This window comes from Chenopodium album, chromosome 5, assembly GCF_948465745.1.
Source record: "Chenopodium album chromosome 5, dcCheAlbu1.1, whole genome shotgun sequence".
In the NCBI taxonomy this organism is placed as follows: domain Eukaryota; kingdom Viridiplantae; phylum Streptophyta; class Magnoliopsida; order Caryophyllales; family Amaranthaceae; genus Chenopodium; species Chenopodium album.
This window is the reverse complement of record NC_137838.1, coordinates 64,627,063-64,652,899: the sequence shown is the minus strand read 5'-3', so window position 1 is coordinate 64,652,899 and position 25,837 is coordinate 64,627,063. Positions and strand designations below refer to the sequence as shown.

The window sequence follows — 25,837 nt, the reverse complement described above, 5'->3', positions numbered from 1 at the left end:
ACATCAAATTTACTGATGCAAGAGAAAATGAGGGAATATTTTTGATGGTTTTTAAGATTAAGAACACTAAAACAAAAAAGAAAGTAAGATAAGAAGGATTAAACCAAGGGTAAACAACGCTAGGGGGTACGGGGGTGTCAAACACTATTAAAAAAAGGTGAACAACGATGATTATCATAAAGAACATGCCATAGAATACAAAATTCCACCTAAACAACTCACTCTCATGCAATTGTCTAAGCAAATCAATGAATGAGGTCTTGGCCTAATTGAGATCACTTTCGTGCATCCAATTAGACACAAATCAATCGAGAGATTAAGAGTGCACAATACATAAAACTCTACTTCAATAATTCATTTTCATGCAGTCATTAAAGTAAAGGCGATCTTATCCTAATTCAAATCATTAACATGCATCTAAATTAGGAAACATCAAACAATGTGCTACTAATACTCTCAAGCCATCAAAATCATACATTCATCAATTTATAGCATGAACTCAATCAAACCATCATCAATCATCAATTTTTATCCATGTTTATCACCCCCTTCCCCTAGCTAAAAACTTAGCTTAGGGAAGAGAAACTAACCATCAAACTAAAACAGTAAGAAAACACAATTAAAAGGTTGAGCATGAAAATCAAACTAGCAAGAACAAATAAGCAAGTAATGAATCAACAAAACAATAAGCAAACCAAATGAAAGTAATAAACTAGAGTAAAGAGATAGGGAAGAAGAGATTACTCATGGAAAACTTGAATTAACAAAGCTAGAAGAAGATCCAAGTGCAACAATGGAGAAAAAATCACAATCTAATCCTAAGAGAGAGAAAATAAGAAAGAGACTAAATTAATCTAATATAGGGTGAATTTAGAGTTAAGAGAGTATTTCCCTCAAAAACAAAAAAAAAAAAAAAAAATAAAAAACGAGTTAAGAGAGTATTAACCCAAAAAGAGGGTATTTATATTACAAGCTAAAATAAATAAGAAAAGGGCTATGTTAAACGTTGCCCTCGTTTTACATACTAATGCCCGCATTTTGTCTTGAACGGACTATTATGCCCCTCCTTTCTCACTCTCATGATCTCATCCATGCCCCTCTCCTTCTCTAAATCATCCATTGATGATATACTCTTAATTCTCCATAAAAGTGGCTAACAACTTTCTTCTCCATTGCAACAGCTTCAGAGCTTTCTCCACCATTAAAGCACCACCATCTCTCCCACTAACCACTAATACCACTGCCATCACCATCTCATCACCAGCCACCACCACAAACTCCACTAGCCACTAGGTCATCACCGCCAGTAGCAGCTTTTAGAATTTTTTTTAAAAAAAAATATAGAAAACACCCAAATATTTCATAACCCATAGGTGGAAACGCCTGAAATTTTCATTTCCACCAACGGGTTACGAAATCTTTAGGCGTTTCCAACAAAAATGCCTATAGAATTTCGTAGTGAATAAATTTTTTTGGCTTTTCCACTTCCGGGTTTCGATATTTTGAGGCATTTCCTGACCACTTTCCTTCCCTGAACTATTGACTTTTGCTACCCACTAATCCCTCGTGAAGACTTGGTAATTATAATCCCCAAATTTAATTATTCGTTAATTTTGTTGTAATTAAAGACTTCTTTATAATTAAATTTATATAGAGTATGTGAAAAAGATTAGCAATTTTAGTTTTTTGCAGATATCAATCATATGAAGTATAATATAAATTTGGTACTTAGATTGATTGTGGGTTCGATTTTAGGATTTGCAATGTGTTGTGTGTTAGTGTTAGAAAATAATGAAGGATGCTTCAATGGAGGAGAAACCCTTAAGCTAGTTTTAACGAAGACTTCAGAGTAGGTGCAATTGATGAAAATGAGATGAAGAGGGGCAAAATGGTAATTATATTTGAATTGCGGGCGTTAGTATGTAAAATACAGGCGATGTTTAGCGTTCCACTATAAAAAGAAATAAAAACTAATCAAGTTAATTAAATAACAAAACTTTCTTTCAAAAAAAAAATAACAAATCTAAAACTAAAAAGGAAATAAAAAGGAAAATAAAACCAAAGATGCCCCCAAATATCCACCACTAACAAAAGAAGAAAGAAATACTTAGTTTCCCAATGTGAAAATCCCATCAGACCACTTCTTCTCCTTACACGGCTGCTCTAAATCGCATCATCAACTGTTATACTAGATAAGCAATTAAAAAAGATAAATACTTATGTTGATGTTGTGTAAAATCAATGTTGCGTTGGATAAACTGGCGATAACCGTGTCGTGGCAAACCACTGACCTAAAAGACGATTCCGCGCTACCTCCCGGTGTTGTAGACGTGAAGCGGTCGCCCTCCAGGATAAGCACGACGCCGGAATTTGTGTGCACTCACAAACCCGACTGGAATTCAGAATACTTGCCCAGAAAACATAAATGACTAAACTCGTATTTAACAATTTTGAGAAGAGAGAAAGTGATTGTTGTGTTTTTTTATGACTGATGAAAGCAAGGGTATTTATAGAGAGAAAACAACTTATGGTAAGTAACCATACGAATGTGTCTAGGTTCATTCATTCGGCCAAATGACTAGATACGTCACAAACATGAAGGTGTCTAGGTTCATTTAGCCAAGTGACTTGATACGTTATAAACACAAAGGTGTCTAGGTTCGTTCAACAAAGTGTCTAGGTTCCTTTAATGTGGGACATGTACCTCACTTTAATACCACTCTTTTCTTGTTTTTTCATCATGAATTTCCTACATCAACTCCATCACACGCATCAGCTCCGTTCATCGCAATCATCAATTTTCATCTCCAATCAATAATTAATCATGGCCATTGGATTTCGAAATGCTTAAGGATTCACGAGTAAGAGTCACGTGATAATTAAGAAATTCAAGACCCACGAAGGAGCGGCCGCGGCTAGGCATCTACCGAAAATTAGACAAGGCTGGAAAACAGAGCCTCGCACCCGCGGCAGCAGAAGTCGCGCCCGCGGTGGTCTGGGTTGCTGCTTGCTGCTAATTTGGCGCTGCTGCTGTTGAGATTGGTGATTAGAGAGGCTGCCGCTGCGAATTTGCTGCGGTTCGGCTGGCCTGTTGGTTTGGCAATGCAATTGGCTGTTGTTGCAATTGTTGCGGAGGTAATTAGAAGTGGTTTGAGGCTGGTACTGTTGATTTGCGGCTGCTGCGCGGCCTTTGTGGTGGTTGTGAGGTGAAGGATGCTGCTGACCGTGGTGAATTGGTGATTATGATGATTTAAGGTGTGGGAATGTGTGGCTGGTGGTGGTTGAAATGGGTGAGATGGAGTTGTGTTTGTGAGGTGAGGGAAGGGGAGGTGTTTTGGTTGGTTTGGGCTGTGGTGTAGGTTTAGGTGATTGTGGGGTGTAGGTTTAGGTGGCTGCAACAGGGGTAGCAACAGGAGATTTGTTGAACTTGATTGACTCGGGTCCCAAACTTCCAATGCGTTCATTTGACCATGAAATTCGTGCTTTGACCCGAACACATACCTACACACAAAAACAAACACAAGGGAAAATCGGGACAAAGACTAAAATAATAAAATAAAACGAAGTAAAATAAAATAAAATACGAAAGTGGAATAAATAAGAAAATGAGAGAAAAGAGAAATTATTATCAAAAACTATGAAAATAAACTAAAAATACTAAAAATCACCAAAACACTCGAATAAAAGACAAAAAACGAGAATAAGAACATAATATAAATAAAGGATAAAAAAAAGAGTTATATTATTGGAAAATAAGCCGGAAAACGACTCTAAAAACACCTTTAAAAGTGACATAAAAGTCACTTATCAAATGGAGACTTCACGTTTAGAAGTTCTAGCTACAAGATTCATGAAACTTTTAGTGACATCTTGTCAAGTTGTAGTGTACTTGGCATCTAGAGAATAAATCCATTGTTGAAAAACATCCTTTAAGGAAAGAGAGAACACCGTATCCAATCCCTTGAGAGCCATGGTTAGTTGTAGAGAAGACCTTCAAATGGAATATTGGATTGTTAGTGGGTTTGAACTTGGGTATGTCAGAAATGGAGAAATTTTCAAGGAGCTTATCCTTCAAATCTAAAGGAGTGGAAGGTTGTACTATGTAGGTGAGCTCTTAAGAAAATTTTCTCACTTGTTCTTTTATCTTGTCAATTGTAGCAACAATGACTTTGGTTTGTTCCATGGTATTGACCTTGGTGGTAAGGGTTTGTATCATGGCATAAAGTGCCTCGATGGACTTGTGAATGCCCTCAATATCTTCTTTGGTGGCCATTGGAATGAATTGAAAGTAGTTCGAAGACTCGAACCGCGCTAATCTATCCCTACTTCTTGACCAAGTGTTGCGATACATAGCAAACTAATCACTTAATGGTTTGACTCACCACTTAAAATAGGAAAGAAAAGGGTGATAGATAGACATTTAAAAACAGGAAAGAAAAACTTCACTCATTTTTTTTTATTATGACAAGAAATGACACATGAATGAACTTAGTATACGATCATAAACAATATAGTGCATGACTTGAAGACAAAGTGTGTGCAACAACTCAACAAGTGTGATTAGGTGAGTTTTTTAAGACTCGTGATATGATCAAATGACTAGACATGAGGACATTGTGACAAAACAAAGGACGTAAGGACCAAATAGCACAGAAGACTAAACAACAAACTAACTTGATTAATTTTGTCCAATTTTAATATTTATGCTTTTTACTAGGTGAAAACGGTCCATTGGCAATAATTATATTAGTCATAAATAAGATCAAACACAACCAAATACAAAGAACACACGTTAAGATTAACAAAATAATCACAAGAAAATAGGAAGACGATTGGAATTGTAGAAGAGTTAGGACTCATGGGAATAAAAAAAAAATCTACAATCCTGTATTATATGAGTTGACACGGATTAGAAGACTAGAAGAAGTAGAATATTGGCTAAGACAAGCGTGACACGAAAAGTTACAAAGAAATTTTTTTAAAAAAAAAATGTTAGACGCTAAAAAGACACCTAAACTGGATAGACTGTAGTATTTATGTTATAACTTTTGATTTATGACTCTGAATGGGACAAAACGAATGCCAAATGAAAGAAAAAACTCGGGGCTACAGATCCATAGATTGCACGGCAGGTAACTCTTTATAGAACTCTTGCAATGACCAAAACAAGTTGACGCTTGTGCAATACGGGAATAGAAATCCGGGTTGACTCAAAACAAGAACTTGAAGCTGCTACAAACTGCCAGAAGGGGATGCTGATGCACATGAGTCCCAGAGGCCAGAGTGATGATGATGAGGTATGGTTTTGTAGTGAAGCTGAAACTGATAGTGATGATGATAATAATCTGAATACAAATGAAACAGAGTTGCATGTTAATGAAGGTAATCCCAACTTAGCTAATAAAAAACCAGAAATGGCCAACAAAAAAAGAACTCCTTTAGCACTGAGACTTTTGGCATTATCTAGTGATTGGGATATAAAAAGTGGTGGACTTAAGCAATTTCAAAATGAGTTCAATCTAAGTAGATCAACTGTATATAGAATGTGGAGAGTTGTTAAAGAGCAAGGAAAAAATGGTATTGACCTGATTAATGTTCAACATAAAAAAAAACTGGTAGAGTAGGTAGAAAACAAAGAGACTTTGATACTGAAATTTTACTTGCAATCAGCCAAAAACAAAGAACTACCCTTAGAATGTTTGTTGTAGCATTAGAATGTTGTGTTTCCACTGTCTATAAGCTACTTAAAAAGGGGATAATCAAGTCACATACCAACTCTATTAGGCCTACAGTTTCAGCTGCACACAAAATACAGAGACTGTAATGGATATTGGGTCTCACTCTTCCTAGATCAGTCACTCAGCAATCAACATTTCATGCACGCAGATCAGTGGGAGGAGAAGTAGTATGCTCATCACTGTCCCCTTTAATTGGGGTTTTAGGTGACTCAGAACTCATTAGTTGTTGATATACTCTGAATCAAGGTTCAAAACAGAATAAGGTAGGATCGAAATATTTTGGTACCAGGTTTCATTCTCCCAAGGTTCAATCTCAGGCAGAAATTCTGCTAGTGAAGAAGCCACAATTATCTTCTTCTGCTCCTTTGTAAGAGTATACTCCTTTACCTTCTTTGAAACAATAATAGCTTTCCCCTTTTCCATTACAGGGAAAATTTGATTTTTTTTTTGTTTAATTTTGAAAGGAGAAAAAATTTGAGTTAGATTACCTCAAATTAAGGATAGATAATTGAAGAGAGTAAGAATCGCATATAGATCTGTGGGTTTTCATAGATATTTGAGGAGAAAGAAAGTGGTAGAATTTTCTAAATGAACTTGAAGAACACAATTAAGAACTCTAGTAGGAGTTCCCTCAAAAAAAAAAAAAAAAAAAGCTCTAGGAGGAAGACGTGGGTAAGTGGGTTTATTGCCTACAATCAAAGTGGAGTAGTTAGGTAGGTGGGGTGTCATAAAAGAGTAGGGAGTGATTAGTTATAATCAACAATTATATGTTTAAACTAGGATGTTTAGGATAAAATCTGTTTTTTTATTAAGGGTAAAATAGAAAATTCAGCCTAAAAAACTTAACCAAAAAGGAAGTGTGTCAACTAAATATAACCTTCCCAAAAAAAAAATAGGTGTCAACTAAAAAAAATGGAGGAAGTAATATATTGTTAGAAAGCTCTGAAAGTCTACAATCCAATTAGAATTAGATCAATATTTATTTTTTAGATCTTAAGATATGACTAACATATACCAAGTTTGGTTCAAAACCAATACCCTCGCACAATTTCGATGATATCTCAAGATATAAAAATGATATTTAGTTGATTCCAATTGGGTAGAAAAGTAGACTTTCATAGCTTCTTAATGATATATTATTCGTCTTAACCCAAGATTGGGATCAAATTTCATGATAAAAATAAAAAAAAAATTAAAAAAAAATAACTGGAACATTCTTAAGGGGAAATGATAACCCATTATTTCAGTTCACCTCATTATCTACTTATCAGGTTCAATCTCAGTTCTCAACAAGAAAGAGCAGGACGAATTACGGCCAATGATAACCCATATACATACGTCTTTTAAGTCATAAATCGGATACAGCATAACATAACGATAGGCTTACAACTCTGGGAGGCCAACGAGACCAAAAGTTAATGGGGAATAAAAGTCCAGCATTACCAACAGTACAACTGAAATCAAAAGAAACAACAAAGGATAGTTCATAGATAAGCAAGTTAACTAAGATTGCCGAGATTCCTGTGAAGGGCCTTCTAGGTGCTTGCTGGTAGCTTAGTTTACTTAGCACACCTACTTGATAATCCTCTTGACAATCCGACGTAGAGGCGCATGAACTCTTGCTAATGTGAAAACACTACGCAATGATGACATCTGTGTGGTTTTAGACATCTGATTTTCCACTGACTTGACGATGTCAAGGTTAACAGCTAGCTGATTAGGAGATGGATGTGTTGGAGGAACTGACATTTGTAGCGAAAATTGAAACCCAGTACCAAATGCAGGCTTCTGCACCTAAAAAGATATTGCAACCCCAACAGATCAGTGTACAATACATAAACCTCCTATTTGAGGTGAAGTTATTTTCACCAACCAGTGAATAAGTGATGGGAAGAACATCATCAGACCACTAAAACAAAATTGAATTTCAAATACTTATTTACTAGAAGTTAAATTAATTAGTCCTTTAAAGGTTAGCAACATTGTGAGGTAAGCCATAAGCAGCAAGTGTTAAATTCAAAGAAAAGAGGAAAATCAACTAAATTCCCAAATACATAACCCAGGATGATAGGGAGTGATTTATATTAACAAAAAAAAAAAAAAAAAAAAAAAAAAATTCATGCTATTTGATGAGCCAATTTGGAATCTTTACCCCAACATAAGAGTGTGAAGTTGATCCAGAAAGCATTTGCTTCTTAGAAAATATCTTCCTTGACAACACTGACAAAACAGAAGCTATTGCATTAGATGACATGTCAGTAACAACTACAGAAATACATTTGTTCAATTATTTATAAATCAATATTATTAGTGTAAAACAGGAAAGTTTAAAAGAAATCTAGAGTGCCACGTCATCCTTTTTGTTTTTGTATTTTTTGTTTTTTGTTTTTTTTTTTTTTTCTTTTCCTTTTTAATTTTCATTTTTTTAATATGGCCTTCAAATTTCAGTGAAGCGTGTCTTCAAAAATATTATCCAAGTGAAATGTTACAATTATCTTTTCCCTTTTGGCTGTTACGGAGTATTTCTTTTCCTCTGTTATCTTCATTTGTTTCTTACATGCGGAATGCTCAATTAATAATTCCCATCTCCTATTAAGCCTAAATTCCCTAATCATTTTCGCATTTGCTCTGCATATAAGGTTATAAATTTCACTCTTCTTTTTTTTAAATTCTTAAATGCGAAATTGTACTGTTTTTTTTTTTTTTTTAAGTAGTGGGTTTTTTTTTTATTATTTATTTATTTTAGGAACAGTTATCTTGCATAGCATAGATTATGGGGAGGTGTTCAATCACCAGAAGACCAAATACTGAGTTTTTCTTAAAAAATTTGGGTTATTATGATATGTTTCGTCAAATTTCTAGCAATATTTCTACCAGTTTTAATTGTTTTAGATCTGAATTCGGGTTGCAGTTTGATTTCACTTATATAATTTGTGACAAAATCATCGCTTCACAATCTTGCTAGCCATGCCGTCTTTTCTTTAGCTTAGTCTTCTTTTGGGCCGAGGCTTTGCCGGTAATGGAAAAACAAGTTGTTCTTGACTAAAACCACACGTAAGTGTTAAATTTGTAATAAATTTCACTAACCGGATGTTTTTATTTGAAGTCTATAAATTTTTCTGGTCGTTTTTAAATTTTTAATTGGGTTTCTTGCTTTTGAAGTGTTGAAGGTATTAAAACTGTGTTAGATTCTTACTTATAGGATTTTAAGGTTAAAGTTATTGTCTTTTTCCCCCTTCTTTTTCACAATTCAATTTCTCTTCCCCGTTGAAAAAATAGTTCTTTATCACAAATTGTTCTCATAAATCGATTGATTCCTCATTTGTTCAATCCTCTTTCATTCTCCTCTACATGATCTCTCTTATTTTTTAAAGGCTAGTTGTTATTTTCCTTCCCTTTAATTTCTCAAATGTTAAGTAAATTTTAATGTTGATGGCGAATCGAATTTTCAATTTCTATGTTTATCTATACTAATTTTGTCATTTTTCACTTGATGGTTCTTTTTTTGGTATTTGATATTTTGTAAATTTTATTCATTGGAACTAATTATTTCTCTTAATCTTCAATCAAATTTCCTCATGCAAGCGTTGATGTACTATTTCCAGATTGCCGATTATATTAGTAAAAGTTAGTAAGACTATAAATTCACAACCAATTTTTTAAAAAGTAAGGGTAATTTTATGATCTTACAAATATTAGTATTTTCGAGATTTTATTAATCTTTAATTTTGAGTGTTTTGTTTGGTGATGGGTTATGAATCTTATTATCTTTTATAAATAGGTTCTTCAGTTCTAGAATACATTTGGGTGACACAGAATTTTGCTTTATAGTTTGATATAATTTTGTTTTGTTTTGGTTTTTTTTTTTGGATATTAAAGATTAAATATTATGGGCACTTGAATTTCCACGTATAAATATTACGAGTAATTGAATAATAATTCAGGTGGATTATTTGTTTTCATTATTATGCTATACTTTAGGTCCTGCAATCCATACCTCTTAAAGGGTAAAATTTTAGTATTCTGATTCATCCATACCAATACTATCTGTACCAATTAAGGAGTAAACTGATAATGCCATATTTTGTGTGTTTTCATAGTTGAGTAATAGGAGCAGGTTGATTGGGCTTTAGATTTTTAAATTAAAAAAAATTACAATACAATAAACAGATTGCACGGGTTTAAGACTAGTTTTGTTTCATATCTAAAAGTTGTTTGCAAAAAAGGTAGTGGACAAAGGGCACGTACCTTCAGACTCAGACGTGAGCTTGAGAAGCAAACTTGATCAATCCACAATGGAGCATTACCCACTAAGTCAGATTGGCTCATCAAATTAAATTATAAGCACGCAAAATATGTAGTATTGCTCCCCATATACAGCTTATGTCCTAATTATATATATTTTGGATCAAAAGAGTGACTAAAATACTTTTGTTCTTGACATTTAGCATTATACGCGATTATAAAGAAATTGGGTCAAATTGAGGTAAATTGACATAAATTCAATCATTTAAGGCACAATTTAGTTAAAAAGGAATATTGTACATGTAGGGTAAAAAAAAAAAGGCAAAAAGTAAAAAGAGATGAGAGAGAAAGTAATAATGAGTATTGAAAACCCATTAAAATATTATAAAAGGTACATTTACACATGAAAAGTGGAGGGCAATTGAGTATTTAAATTGTAAGCAATGGTAATTTTGTCTAAAATCAATGACTTAAAAAGAAAAGATCCTAATGTAAAAAATTAATAGGATCACTGTAAACACCCAAATGTGTCTCCCCAAAACCAAACCCAGTGATGAATACCTTTCACGTCATTAGATTATCGAATAAAGCAAAAGTGTGAAAAGTCTAGTGATGAGGATGTTTTTATTAAAATATCTCTTCTTTCTGTTTTTGAAAATATTTCTTTTCTTACCTTATTTTAGAAAAACGTGCATTCCAGTTTAGTTTGGTTCATGATATGGGTCCAATAACGGTGTAGTTAGATGGGGCTTGAAAAGACCTTTCCAACGATATATTATAAGCCCAATTCCGATGAATAATGTAGAAGTTATGGCCAAAATACTAAACTGGGCTCGAACCGGATTTTACCTACGACCCAATGATCATGTGGAGGGTCCAAAGGTTTAATCCTATTCTTAAACTAATTAGGATTAATTAAAACCTTCCATAAGTTTTTAAAAGATCTTAATTATCATTTTTGAAAAGATAAGATCAAAGAATTTGAGTTAAATAAAAACTTTCCTTTTTTAAAACTTTCCTTTTTTTAATCCTAATTCTATTCAAATTTAAAGATGTTCAAAGACAGTAAGATTTTATTTTCGTGCCTCGTAATTTTTATCCAAATTTTATATGGTTAGATAGATCTTGAAATTATTTTTCCAATGATATATTATAATATTAAATTCGAGCTATAACGAAAAAGATATGAATGAGATATGAAACTCTATCCAAAACTGACGCCGTTCTACTATTTCGGCCATATCTTTTTATCTACAAAATATTTTAATCTGATCCTAATTGGGTTGGAAAGTAGACTTCAAGAGCTTTCCAATGACATATTATATGCCTTATTTGGACTTCTGGATCAAAAGATATGATAAAAACAAAATCCGCAAAAACTGTTGTCCATCGAGTTCTATTTCGATTCGAATTCGGATTCTTTTCTTATTCTTCGACCCTCTTTTTTCTCTATAAATAGAGGTCATATCTTCCTTTTTTCAATCATCAATTCTTATTCTTTCTAATTCTCACCAATTCTCATCAAGAATCTCTTGATTACTCTCTCTCTCTTTTTCTAAACCAACCTTTTTACAAACAAAATTCCGCATTCACAAGATCTAGACACACCTAGCATTATTCGAAGTTGCCTTCGCCCTAGACGTGAAAGGTTTTAATCTCAGATGGTTTGGTCCCAAATTTCTTTTTCAGTTATTATTTAATTTAATTGTTTTATATTTTCCTTGAAATTATTAACGCGTGTATTTTGTTATTAGAAAGAGGTACGAGACATCCAAGTAAGTGTTTTAATTGTTGCATTGATATTATGATATAGAAATCATGTCTAAGTTGTTATTATGATTCCTAGTATCATGTTAGGATGCTTGATGTTTCGAATGACAACAATGATTCTTAGTATTATGTTTAGGGAAAAGGTTATAATATCAAATATACTTATTATGATTCCTGCAATGCTTCCTATTTTCATCCTAATATTCATGTTAGTATCATGTTATAGCTATATATTTGATCTTTACTGTTTAGTGACATGCTAGGGTTTGTTATTAATCTTGTTAGTATCATGCCTAGGATCTTGCTATTATTATTCTTTAACATGATTATGATAAATATGATTATTTTATGATGATTATTATTATTATTATGATTATTATTATTATGTTGCTTGATTATATTTATTGTTATTGCTTGATCACACTTTTTATGCATGTTTAAAGTGAATTGGTACTTGTAATCACGCTTAATAAGATAATTAATAATCTTGTTTAGGGTTAATTTGATTATAATTCAAGTAATCGCCAATAATAGATTTATTTGTGCATTAATATTAAACCAACATAGATAAAAAGGTTTAAGGTTAATTCTATTGATTGCATGTTAGTCAAAGCGCACATAAATACGATCAGAATAAAGTAGAGGCCTATTGTTATGGCAGGTTCAATCTCTTTTAGGTTGGATTACGATTTCATGGACCGTTAAAGGGTGTAACATTCACCTCGAGAACGGTTTACAAGTTCTTAAAACTTGTTGGCGGCTCTTTTATTCTATCTTCTTTCCCTTTAGACGACACCGTACTTTAGTTTATGATCATAGTGGGGTTCAAGCTAGGGATAATGCTTGAAATATTCCCTACAAACACCATAAATGGAAACATAAAAAACAAATAGGAATGGAGGGAGTACCTTTTATTACTCAGGACAACTACCATGTAAATAAGCAATATTTACAAGGGTAAGTTTCCCTCAAATTCAAATTCCTTCGTAGTAAGGCTAATGCAACTAAGTTTATTGAATAAAACAATTTTCATTTCGATGAGTAGTTGTTAGTCAAATGTGTGGAATGTAATATGGCAAAGAGAAACACACATGTCCAAAATTCTGACCCCGTCCTAAAAGCAATAAAGGGGTCATTAGGATCGAGTTTGGTTTGAGTTATGGCTCACATGAGTAATTTTAGAGTTTTACAATTATGTATAAACTCCATAATATATCAAATAAGCTACATACTCCCTATTATTTATTTACCCATTTATCTTAAATAATTAAGGGAAAATCGTTGGTTTGGACATGTAAGACAGAGACCCCGAGGGTGCACCGGTGCGAAGAGTGGGACCATGGAGGGATTAAACGAGGGAGAGGAAGACCAAAAATGACTTGGTTGAAAGGAGTTATGAAGGATATGAAGTGCATAGATTTACATGAGGATGAAGCTTTGGATCGTAAGGGATGGAGGAGAAAAATTTATGTTGATGACTATACGGAATAATCATCTTGGTTCATGTCAGCCGACCCCACTTTTGGGATTAAGGCTTTGATTGATTGATCGATCTTAAACAACTACACCCACTGTCCCCCCCCCCCTTTTTTTTTTGCACAATCGAGGTAGAGTTACTTTTATAAATTTTTTGTTTTAAGTGAAGTTGATAAGACAAAAGTGTCGGGAAAAATTGACTTTATGTGAGAGTAAAGTTGTGTTCCCAATAGGAAAGTAGGTACATTTTTAAAAAAAATACAGAAATATTAGTTAGATGGTCATAATTGGTCAAAATAAAATACGAGAATATTAGTTAACTCATCAAATCAATTTTGAAAACATCGAGTTTGGGTTAAACATTTCAGAAAATTTAGTTTGGGTTACACAAACTGTTTTGATATTCACTACCATTATTCGACACCATTCAGTTCGCCCTCATAGCTTCGGTGAGTTAAATCAGAGGATATCACCATGCTAGTCTGCTACACAGTTGGATAAGACCCAACTGCCTTTGAGAGCCAGAACCTATCTTATCAGCTCTGAGCTTAATTGCAATAGATAGGCAACTCCCATACCAGCTTTCAAGCAAGAGAGGGAGAAACGGGATATTGACAAAAGGGGGGCAAATTTTTCAAGCATTTTTGTATGATATGCCATGTTTTCGATTATGATTTTCACTAAAATAAAGGGTTTTACTAGCTAAAACAACCAAACTATTTAAGGCAACCAAATAGTAGCGAGGAATATATCAAAGACCATCAAAACTCAAAAACAATAATAATCAGAATCTCTCTTTACCAGTCTGTAATGTCACTGCTCACATCACAAGGTCCCGCATACGTAACGTCATGTGGCGCCTCATGCTTCAACATACTCTGCAGAATAGGCATAAATGCAAAATATATAAAAATTTAGATTGAGAATCCATTTGTATAAATAAAATATACATAACAGTTTCTACTACATATAATTTCAAAATATAAATTTAAAGACATGTCAATTACACATCTTTTTTTTAAAAGGAAAATCAAATACAGTACATATCACACAACTCACTTGTACGCACTACAAGAAAAAAGATCAAAGAGGGTGACATAAATAGATCAAGGAGGACGAGTTGTTTTTTGCCTTTTCAGTTTAAATCAAGGAGGGCGAAATTATAATCACCCCTTCATTACAGAGCAAAGAGGACGACTTTTACTTTTGTCTTTCTATTTCAAAGCAAAGAATTTTCACCCTCTATTTTAATAGCAAAGAGGGCGAATTCCAGTTTTGCCCTTCTTGGTCAATAGCAAAGAGGGCGAATTCCATTTTCGCCCTCGTTGGTCAATAAATATTGTAATAAAATAAAACAAAGGTAAAACAATTCAACGTTTTCTCTATAACAAAAAAAAAAAAAAATCAACGTACTCTCTTCTTATTCACCAGCAAAAATGTATGAACCCTAATTTTTTTTCCTACTCGAATTGCTACTCTAATTCTTCACTCTGACTCTCACAAATTGCTACTCTAATTCTTCGCTCCAAATAGACGTTCAGATTTCACACATTGTTGCTCCAAATCATTGCTCGAAGTCGGTCAAATCGCAAGTCGTTCAGATATTAATTTTGTTAATTTTTTGCAAATCTACTAATTTTGTCTCAATATTATGTTATTAAGCTTTTGATTTTGTAAGAATTTGTTAGATTCCCGAAATCCTTGCTCTAAATTTGTTGATTTTTTTATCATTTTGTTGTTGCATGTTAGTATTGCTATATTTGCAAGTTTTTAGGAGTTTTTATTTATGCAAGTAATGTCAGATAGATTATGGATTTCCTACTGGTTGCTATCTCTAAATTTGTTGTTTTTTTTGTCCATTTGTTGCTGCATTGTCAGTATTACTACATGTGCAAGTTTCTAATGGAGTTTTTTATGATGAATTTTTAAAAAATCTGGTAGTGATTAGGATGAACAACGAGCTGATGAATGAGCAGATCAAGGTAGCATTAGCATACTGTAGTTTTAAGTACTTTCAGAAATATGTCTTAATTTCTTTCTTGAGTTGTCTGACAATATATAATCTAATTTTAAGTGATGGCTAATTTTGCAAAGCTAAATTCCAAATGACACTTGAATTATTATGCTGACCATGTATAACAATAAGCTTGAAATTGTCTAATTTGGATCGTTTTGAGTAACACCTACTATTAATTTAGGAAAGGAGTAAGAAGAATCGGGCAAGTGCTTTTGAAAGAAAGTCTGCCATGTGGTGCAAAATCAATAGCTCACATAATTTTTGATTTGGTGAGTATAAATGTTAAAATTAATTTCTAAATCCTTGGGGAAACTGATATGGGAAGCCATGCCTTCAGCCTTTTATTTTTAAGATATGATAACATTTTCTAATATCTGATGCTTTTAATCCCTCATGAAAATGAAATGAGGTCACTTCTAATCAAGGTGTACCTGTCTGCTCATGCTTTGCTTTCCTCTATAACAAACTGTCTGCTCACTTCTAATCAAGGTCACTTCTAGCAGATTTCTTATTGATCTTTCTGAAATTAATAAGCGTATGTATGCGATTTGATAGGAACTTAAGGCACAAGCTTGTGAAAATGAGAATGAGGTCACTGAAATCAATGGTTCTAGTTCAAATGTAACCACCTCATCCCAAGCTAATGATGATCCCATGTATTTGAAGTTATGGGAGAAGTCAAAGAGGTACATTGAATATTTGTCTAATGCATGAACACTTTGTTTTTCTTTATTTTAAAATTCTGATTTTGTTTTATCTTGTAAGGCACAAAAATCTCCACTCTTGGGATTAAAGCTTTGATTAATTGATTGTAGGCACAAAAATGGGAAGTTTTACGATGAGGCCGAGGAGAAGTTCAAGGAATTTAGGGAATACCATGAAAAAGAAATTGGTGAAAAAGGGGTAGATAATCTTACTCGTGAAGAAGCTTATGTGAAGGTTCTTGGACATCGTTCAGGTTATGCCCGAGGTTTAGGCAAAGGGCACACGGTGTTGTCTAAAGACGGAAAAATAGGAAGAGCTTATGTTGAACAACTACAAAATGAAAATAATATGATGCAAGCTGAATTAGAAGCGTCTAAGAAGAAACAAGAAGACCTAGAACAAAAGCTTCAGTTAGTCATGGAAAAGATTAGCCTTGATGCTTGATTGAGGTAATATTTTCTAGCTCACTCTTTGCAAAAAATTGCCTTGTGGATGCATTTTCAAGCTATGGTTATATTAGCTGGTTATGTTGAATCTTGGACAGGTTCCTATATAATTGAGTAGGTATAAGACATGGTGCTCACTGCTCAGGATTGAGTTTGCATGTTCTGTTGTTGAGCTGTTGAGTGTTTTGTTTATTATGCATTAATCTTGAACTCAAACTGATGCTTTTCTGCATATGGTTATTTTGGCAGTAGCCCATCAGTCCATCAAACATTCCATTTTAGTCTCTTATTCTTGAACTTGACTTTTGTGAATTGTGACTTCCTGATCCTATATTCCCCGACACTAGGACTTGATCTATGCCTATCATTCTAAATACTGTACATCCTAAACAAGTAGGATTGATGATTTACGTATCAACTTTTACCAGCCAAGCTGTGGCTATGTAATGACTATTCACCCAGAGATAGCTGCCACATTTTTTTGCAAGTTTATATGCTTACTTTTTGCTGTTTCTTAATCTTAGGAGTAGTTTATATTTATGTTACTTATTCCAACTATACTAGAAGTATATATAACCCAAATACAAATAAAATAAAAAGGTTAATAAAAGTAATATAGGAACCCAAAATTGGAGCAAACCAACCAACAATAGTGTCAGTTTAAGTAGGGATTGAAGCCGAAGGTAAATGCTATACTTTGTGATCTTCTTTCTCCAAATTTTTTGATTGTGGTATCTTTATGATGTTGAAAGCGGAGTAGTAGTGGTCTAGTGGATAGTATAGAGTAAAATGTTTGGTTAATAAGGGTTAATTAGGAATAAGAAAACTTATCTCTATACCTCCATGATCTGACAAAATAGGATTTTTTTTGTGTAGTTGTTGTTCATGTACACATGCATGAGTCTAATGGGAGGACTCGGCTTACCTTTTTAATCTCTTGAGAAGGGTACAAGAAATTGCAAATTCAAGATAGACAAGATGCAGGAAGTAGGATAGAAAATTTTGCTGAAGGAACATACATTATTAAATTTTAGTACTTTTTGGCTAAGTTATATTTGCTATGATACTTTTGTATATATAATGACAAAATTAGAAGTTATGCCTATTAACACCTTTTCTTTTCCTAAAAGTAATCCCTCCTAGAGTTTTTTTTTTTTTAAAAAAAAAAAAAAAGAAGCTAAAAATTGAAGAAAGAGGGCGACTTTGATTTGCCCTTCAAAATTTGATCAAGTAGGGCGAATTTTGAGCAAGGAGGGCGATATGAACGGACTTGATTGAGTTGTTCACAGAGGGCGAAAAAACTTATCGTCTTGCTTGATTCAATCAAAGAAGGCGAAAATTTGTCCCCTTTGATTTTGATCAAAAAGGGCGAAAAATTTTGCCCTCTTTAATATTTAACAAAGAAGGCGAAAGAATGTAGTTGCCCTTTGAAGCTCATAGGACGAAGCTAATAGGGCGACTTGTGGGTGATTTTAAAATGGCGCTCTTCGCCTATTAGGGCGAAATTTTAACCTTTTTGATCTAATATCTTGTTGTGACGCTAACTTACTATTGACTACATGGGTCCCACACAAATAAATATGGACCATTCAACATTTTATCTTGGGCCAAACTTATGGAACTTTTTACAAATTGGCCGACCCAAACACTTGGAATATACCTGTGCTAGATATAAGTATTAGAATCCAAAACATCATTACCCGTGTCAAACTATGTCTACAATTTAGTTGTTTCACTTCCTCAAGGTACGCTTATTAAGAATTATGGTCTAGTGGGTTATGGAGTGCTTTCGACTATGCTAATAACAAAGTCCCATTTATGTTAACCACCGGTTATTTACCCATAAACATTTCCCACCCACAAACCACCCTTGGTACCCACCACTATTTCACATCATTACCCGTGTCAAACATACGTTGTTGGATTAGTCACAATGTATAACTTTTTTTTTCAATAATTTTTAGTAATATACAATTACAGATATAAATGGTCAAAGCGCAAATGTGTCGGTTAAGAAGTTGTACCTGATGCCTTAAAATTCCAATGACATTGAATGCATTCACAAAATTCTCCTCATACATGTAAAGCTCTAAATGTGGTGCCCACTCCCTCAATATAAACTGCACAATTGGGGTATTCTCTAGATCAGAAGACGGAACCATCAGCTTATCCCAAGAAACCGAGAGTAAGGCGCCTAGCTCAATGATATTTCCCATTTCAATATACTTTAGGCAAAGTTTACATATCCTTAGTTGTTCAGTATGCGAAGCCAACAATTTGATAACATCAAGGGGTTCTTCCTGTCAAAACAATTAACATAAATCCGTTTTCAAAAGCCATTAAAATGTACAGTAGTGAGTAGAGCTGTTTAGAGTGCGGTCTAGATCGCACCGAACCACAAAGGTTAGCACTTTGAAATTTGCGGTACGGTTTCCAAAAATGACCAAACCGATGTATTGCATTTTGGTGCGGTTTCCAAAAATATTTAGACCAAACCGCACCGCAAACCTTTAAACCATTTTTATCAAAAAAATGTATAAAATAATTTTAAAAATTAATGCGATCTTTGACTAATAAGTAATTAAAGGTTAAAAAAAGAGTTTTATATTCAAATCATAGGTTTATAATAAAAAAATAAAGTAAAAGTTTTCTTAAAATAAATATTTATAATTTTACAAAAATGTGGTTAATCCGCAAACCGCACAGTTTGGTGCGATTTAGTTACAAGTGCAGTTTGGAAAAACTGCAAATGTGCAGTTTGGAAAAAAAACTGCAAATCGCGGTTTGGATCCAAACCGCACCACAATAGCCCTAGTAGTCAGTATGGGAAAATAATCATTACCAATTCCGGCAATCCCAATAATTCAATTAACTTGAAGTATGATTGTTGACGATCGATCCAACGTATAACATAGTCATGAGATCTGGTGACAATGAAAGAAAAGAAAAAAGAGTTGATCACAAGCTATAACAATTTTCTAAAGTACTACCTCCCTTTCTTATTAGTTTTACATTTTGCGCTATGTACCCGTTTTAATTAATTGCTTATCGATGTAGTTAGCGTTATGTCATTAGTGCTATATTTGAAACATATCCGGTGTCTAATATTTTGAAACATATAAAAAAAAATGTATATCATTGATAATAGAGTAAATATGAATCATTATATAAATAAAGGGATGGGTCACATTTAAGATTAGTACTAGATGAAACCCGTTCGATGCACGGTTTGTTTCAATTTTTTAAAACATTTTTTTACAAATAAAATTTGTTACATATTTAGATAAAATTTCTAATATCAAAAAATAATATTTTATATTTAATTAGTTTAAACTTAAAAATCTCAATCGCTAATTTTGCGTGGCATTTGAATTATATAATTCTAAAAGAAAATAATAATCTCTTATTTTATTGGCTACAATTAAGCCCTTGCGATACACGATTTATTTGAACTTTTTAATTAACTTTTTTAACATTATATTTATGTGCTAAAATTTGTTATATATTTAGATAAAATTTCTGATACCAAATGATAATATTTAATTAATTTAAACCGGAAAATCTCATTCGCCAATTTTGCTTACGTGTCATTTAAAATATTTAAATCTAAAAGAAATAGATACCAAATGATAATATTTAATTAATTTAAACCGGAAAATCTCTGCTTACGTGTCATTTAAAATATTTAAATCTAAAAGAAATTAATAATCACGCATTTAATCGGCTACCACTAAAATTTATTATCCTGGTTTCCTGAAAAAATTAAATCTTATGTGGCTCTCTAAAAGCTCTCTAAAAACTCCCATATATATATATATATACATATATATATATATATATATATATATATATATATATATATATATATATATATATGAGTTTATCAAAAACTTATAGAAAAGATTTAAATAAGTTAAAGAGATGCAGCCTCAGGCATATCTATCCAATAGTAAAACATTTAGAGTCATTAAAATGTAGTGTGAATACTCCGAAAAATTATGACTAAACCATAAAATGCTTAAAAAAAATATACTCACTTTGTTAATTTATTCGGTGGTATTCTTATTGAATTATATAACAAATTTGCATGCGTCCAATTTAATTTTAGTTGATAACTGATATTTAAACAAATTTCTGATTTATAAAGATAACATCAAACTCATAATTATAAATTCTTTCAACAAAAAAAAAAAAAAAAAAAAAAAAAAAAAAAAAAAAAAAACCTCATTACCTAAAAGAGGACAGTGCTTCCTCGAGCATTTTGTCGTTGGGGATAGCTCCGCGGCATATAAGAAGGTGAGTAAGGCTATAAGATAACCCACGAGCAGCGTGTTCCAATGGCAGGCGTTCCGGCGACATAGCATAATGATGAAAGTCATTTAAATCAACATAAATGCGGAGTTGAGAATCAAGAAATGCAGCAACACAAGCAGTAGCACATTCTTTGCAAAGGCGCGCCAACACTTCGGATGCATTGAAAGCCTTAAGTTTGTAATAATTTTGAACGATGAAAGATGCAAATTGATCCTTTTCATTAATTTCAATTTGCTTAGAAATTTGTTTGGAGAGAGAGTCGTATTCGGCAAGGTAAGCAGTCTCTTCTGATTCAAATAATTCAGTAAGACAGCCAGCAGATCTAGCCAACTTTAAAGCAAAACATGGGTAAATGATGTCAGATTGTGTCTTTAAGGTTGATAAAGTACTAGCCTTGTGCTTATCAGCATCCATCTGTAACACACAAACAAACACCATACCATTAATGATCGAAATTCATCCATTCTTATTCAGATTTAATCCCAATGCCAAATTTCCGCAAATTGTTAATTCAAATAATCAAGACAACATAAAGTTATATCCAGATCTGGAACATACCTTCAGCCATAAATTACAAAATAAGAATAATCTCTTAAAATATCGAAACTAAGCAGATATGTCAACCTTTACTTGCTAGAGAATTAAGAGGTAGGAGATTGAAGAGAGAGAAAAAGTACTTTTAAAGAGGGTAAGAGTGAGGATGAGGGTGGCGTAAGAATGAAAGGTTAGAGAGAGGCTGAGAGTTTTAGGTTTAGTTTGATGAGGGGTTTTGATGAGACATTGAGACCTGATCAAATGTCGGGCCGAGCCGGGTTCGGACCGGGACACGTAGTCGGGCTGATCCGGATCGGGCCGGCCATTGGGCCAAAACTTGTTGCCCAAACCCGTCCCATTTGGACTTGTCGGGCTTCTTCGGGTTATTTCGGGCTTTAATAGTAATAGTCGTTACAACAATATAATATAAAAATAAAAGTCATATCATATCACATCATATAACTAATATATAAAGTTTAACCTTTAGCCAGGCGACGAGACAGCGACACTTGACGTTCCAACTTTTCGCCAAGTGTCCGTCAAGTGTCGAGCCACGCAGGATAGAGTTATATAGAATTAAATTTGTAGGATAAAAAAGTTAGTTTAAAATTCTATTTTCAATCAAATTTGGATAGAATTTTAAGATAAAATCGTTAATTTAGAGTTATATTTTAGATAAAGTACCAATATTTCATATGTACAAATTGAATTATAATTTTATTCAAAAAAAATTAGATTTTAACTCTCACAAATTATCATATAAATTTATTTTTTGTATCGCAATATTTTTTTGGAGCGAAAGAATCAGTTCAAAATGTACCACATCCATCATTTATAATATATTCTAATCAATTAAAATAATATACTTCACAATCTAATGGGAAGCCCAAGAAAAAAGTCTTATTTATGTTACACGTAGCAACTCTTCTTGTATTTTATTACTTTGTGTAGACCTGTCAATCGGGTCGGGTCACAAGTCATTTCGGACATGGTCATTATTTCAAGTTACGGGTCAAAAAATGTTTTTGACCAATATTATTATTATTATTAGTCCTACTACATTACACATCAATTCCTAAGTAATTTTGTATCAATGATATGTTTTAAAATTTGACATATAGATTAAAAATTTATCTTAAAATTCAATAAACAACCCGGGCATCGCACGGGCACAAAACTAGTAACTAATATATAAAGCTAAATTTTTAGACAGATTACGAGGCAGCGACACTTGGCGTTCCAACTTTTCGTCAATTGTCGCGCCACGTTGGATGGAATTAAATAGACTTCATAAACTAAAAAAGATAGTTTAGAATTCTATTTGGATAGAATTTTAGGATAAAATTGTCGGTTTTGTTTTAGGGTTTTTTGGAATCCCTCGGGATACTGGTTACGCTCTGCCGGTAATGAGACTCGGATACCTGCAAAACAACGAAACTCTGTTGATCGGAGATCCGCCTCCGACGATCAAGTTAGTGATCAAAAAACAGAATAAATGCAGAGAGAGAAGTTGGAGCTATTTAGTGCTCTTTTTAAGGTTATGTCACAATCCTCCCCTCCCATCAACATTGATTGGGGTATTTATAGGGGTGGGGATTTGTGCTCCTTAGGGTAAGGGACCTAGGATTTAGTGCTCTGATTGACTGCGCAATCAAGAGAGGGCACGTGTCCCCTTGGGGGCGCCGGTTTTGCGGCATTCTAGGATCTTGAGCCTCCTAATGTAAGGAGGCATTCACTCTCTTTATTTCAGGTGCTCTCTTGCTCTTTTAATTCGTGTCATCTTCCTACAGCAACACGTGTCTCCTCTTGATTGGGCCACGTGTCATCGTGGGATTGGTCCATTCATTAAGGGTAATTTTTACCCTAAACATTTGCCCCTCAAAGGGGGTGGCTCGTCCCAATCAGGCCGCCTGCTCTGATTTCACTCGTCCGATACGCTAGGCGTGTTTTGAGCAATTAAAGATGTTTGCAGGAGTCGAACGGAATCATCCGTCCGCTTGATTGGGCTAATGCCTTGTCCGAACGGTCTGACGTCTTTGAGGAACTTAGCCTGGTCATTAGTCGGACAGGATGGGCCAAATGGCCTATGTTTGGGCTGGGTGCCTTGATTGACTCGTCTGACGTCTTCAAGGAACTTAGCCTAATCGTCAGTTGGACAGAATAGGCCGAATGGCTTTTGGTTGGTAACCAGCTGTTCTCCATTTTTCGAAGAGAATGGTTCAACTTCTGAGGCGGATGTCGAACTTGACGGGCAATTACGACGCCCGTTCGGATTCCGCCTTAAATGCTTTGTGTAGGCGTCGCTCGAAGTGCGCCTACGTTAAAAGCATGTTGTGAATATGCTTAGCACTCATAGGAAGTGGGAATTGACATATACGATTAGGGACAAGGAAAGTAGGGAGCCGCCAACAAGTTTTTAAGGAACTTGTAAACCGTTCACGGATCATAAAAAGGCAACCACGATAAGGGACAACGACATGCAACAACGATTGACCCGTAAAGGTTACACCCCATTCATAATCCATGAGATTACTAACTCCATATGGTTCGGAACCACGAAAGGAAGATCGGGGATGATGGTACGAAGTGAGTCATGGAGTCGCATTCGCCCGTATTGGCCTCTACTCGATTCTTATAGTGAAAAGTATTCCTGTGATCTCAAAGGCATACAGACAATAATTCAATTCGCTCCAAACTATTATTTAACTAAATTGGTTTAAGATTAATGCACACATAATACTAAAATATTTGTGATCACTTCAATTAATAATAAGATTAAAAAGAATCCTAAACCGGTTGTCCAAATTATCTTATTAGGCGTGATTTTCAATTACATATTCCCTTTAAACATGCAATATGGTGATCAATAAATATAATAGAACAACATTAATATTAAAACCAAATTAATCACAATTCCAACAACATAAAATCGTTAGAAAAATAATAAAAATAAAAGGAGCATGACTCTTACTTTGATTCTGTTTGTTTGCAACTACAAAATAATAAACGAGTTAGTAACTTCAAGGAAATAATAAAACAATAACTAAATTAAATAAAATAAAATAAAGTTGATTTTGGGGCCAAACCCTCAAACAATTCTACCTTTCACGCCTTGGTTTAAGGACAGAACCTCGAGTAAAATATGGACTCCTTTGAGTGCTTGAAGAAGGAATTTTGAAGTGAAAAGGGTAGGCTAGTGTTTAGGCTAATAGCATAGAAGAGAGAAAATAAAATAAGTAAAATTCCTCGGTGCCCCGTACATCAGAAATGAGGGGGGTATTTATAGGGAAAATGTGCTAAGGGAGCACACGGAACCCTAAAATGATAAAAAAAAACCCTAAAAACGTATCTCGTGACACGGTCAGACTGTACCGTGACACGGGAAGCTCTACCGTCATACGGTACACTCTCCCGTGACACGGTAGACTTTTGGAGTGACGCGGGAAATTTTCAGTAAACGGGATGAAAAACGCGTTAAGGGTTTACGCGGAAAGGACACGGAATGTCCCGTGTCACGGCAGACCTCCCGTGTCACGGGAAGTCCCACCGTCAGACGGGAAGGATTCCCGTGACACGGTGGCAGTCTGCCGTGGCGCGGGAATTTCCAGTCCATTTTCCGTCTAAATACATTTTTAACCCTAATTTCTTTCGGCTTTTTAAGTGCCGATTGATAATTTCGGGCCTTTTCTGACTTTTATTATTCGGGCTAAAATAAGAAAATAATTAAAATAAAAATAAATAAAAGGTTTGGGCCAAAAATAAATAATAAGACAATAAAATAAAAAAGGCTTGGGCTTAAAATTAATTAATAGGTTTGGGCTGAAATTAAAACCATGCCTTTACCAAACATCAAGACTAATCCATGGACTGTTCAAAAATATGAATTTAATAAAATACGATTTTTTAAGCACTATCGGGATTAAATACTAAACTCGACCACTAGTGGCGGTGAAAGGTTATTTATCATCGGGTTTGGTTTTGGGGAGACATTTTTAAGTGTCTACAGAAGCCCCCACTTTGACTGAGTTTGTAGAAACGTCAGTTTCGAAAACGATAGTCAAAGTAGCCGATAGGGACGGAGAATGATTTAAGACGTTCTGCGATCCTAAATCATTCTGTATACGCCGATACCTGCAGAAAAATGTTAATTCTACAGATCAAAGAGTAAAGGGGTAGAATACATATATGTCGCTAGTGTATCGGTGACAAACGAATTTGGCATCTTCCTAAGCTCGAAGGAATCCACCGAGTGACATTTGTTGAAACGCTTTCCATGCTTGAGGAAAGCCGACTGAAGAGTTTGGTAGTTTTCTAAGCCTGAAGAAAGCTACCGGATAATACTTTCCATGCCTGAGGAAAGTCGACGTATGAATTTGGTGTCATTCTATGCTTGAAGAATTCCACCGATAATGCCTTCCATGCTTGAGGAAAGCCGACAAAGGAATTTTGTGGTTTTCTATACTTGAAGAAAAATCCACCGATAATGCTTTCCAAACCTAAGGAAAGCCGACTTGGCGGTTTTCTATACTTGAAGAAAAATTCACCGATAATGCTTTCCATGTCTGAGGAAAGCCGACTTGGCGGTTTTCTAT

The 25,837-nt window shown here is 34.1% G+C and overlaps 2 protein-coding genes across 2 annotated transcripts in view; both read right to left on the bottom strand.

The window, feature by feature from the left end:
* The window catches only part of LOC145632167 (uncharacterized), a 91,809-nt gene extending 70,365 nt beyond the window's left edge, over window positions 1-21,444 (bottom strand). The window contains exons 1-2 of the mRNA XM_081684470.1: window positions 21,357-21,444; window positions 21,270-21,317 (exon numbers count right to left, since the gene is read on the bottom strand). Coding sequence (XP_081540596.1) covers window positions 21,270-21,279 — 10 coding nt within the window. The 5' untranslated portion in view covers window positions 21,280-21,317; window positions 21,357-21,444. The remainder of the gene's footprint in view (window positions 1-21,269; window positions 21,318-21,356) is intronic.
* On the bottom strand, window positions 6,630-21,125 carry LOC145631259 (uncharacterized). Its single transcript, XM_081683347.1, has 7 exons — window positions 20,629-21,125; window positions 19,240-19,321; window positions 18,422-18,697; window positions 14,031-14,107; window positions 9,987-10,018; window positions 7,891-7,958; window positions 6,630-7,532 (listed from the first exon to the last, which is right to left on the bottom strand). Exons 1-7 carry the CDS (start codon window positions 21,123-21,125, stop codon window positions 7,311-7,313), a joined length of 1,254 nt encoding a protein of 417 aa, XP_081539473.1. The 3' UTR covers window positions 6,630-7,310.
* Window positions 21,445-25,837: the final 4,393 nt, after the last annotated feature.

Coding starts and splice junctions, on each gene's coding strand:
- LOC145631259 (XM_081683347.1), bottom strand. CDS start 21,125: ATGGATGCTGATAAGCACAAGGCTAGTACTTTATCAACCTTAAAGACA. Junction 7,959..9,986: donor GCTCACGTCTGAGTCTGAAG/GTACGTGCCCTT, acceptor CTGTTTTGTCAG/TGTTGTCAAGGAAGATATTT. Junction 7,533..7,890: donor CTTCACACTCTTATGTTGGG/GTAAAGATTCCA, acceptor ATATCTTTTTAG/GTGCAGAAGCCTGCATTTGG.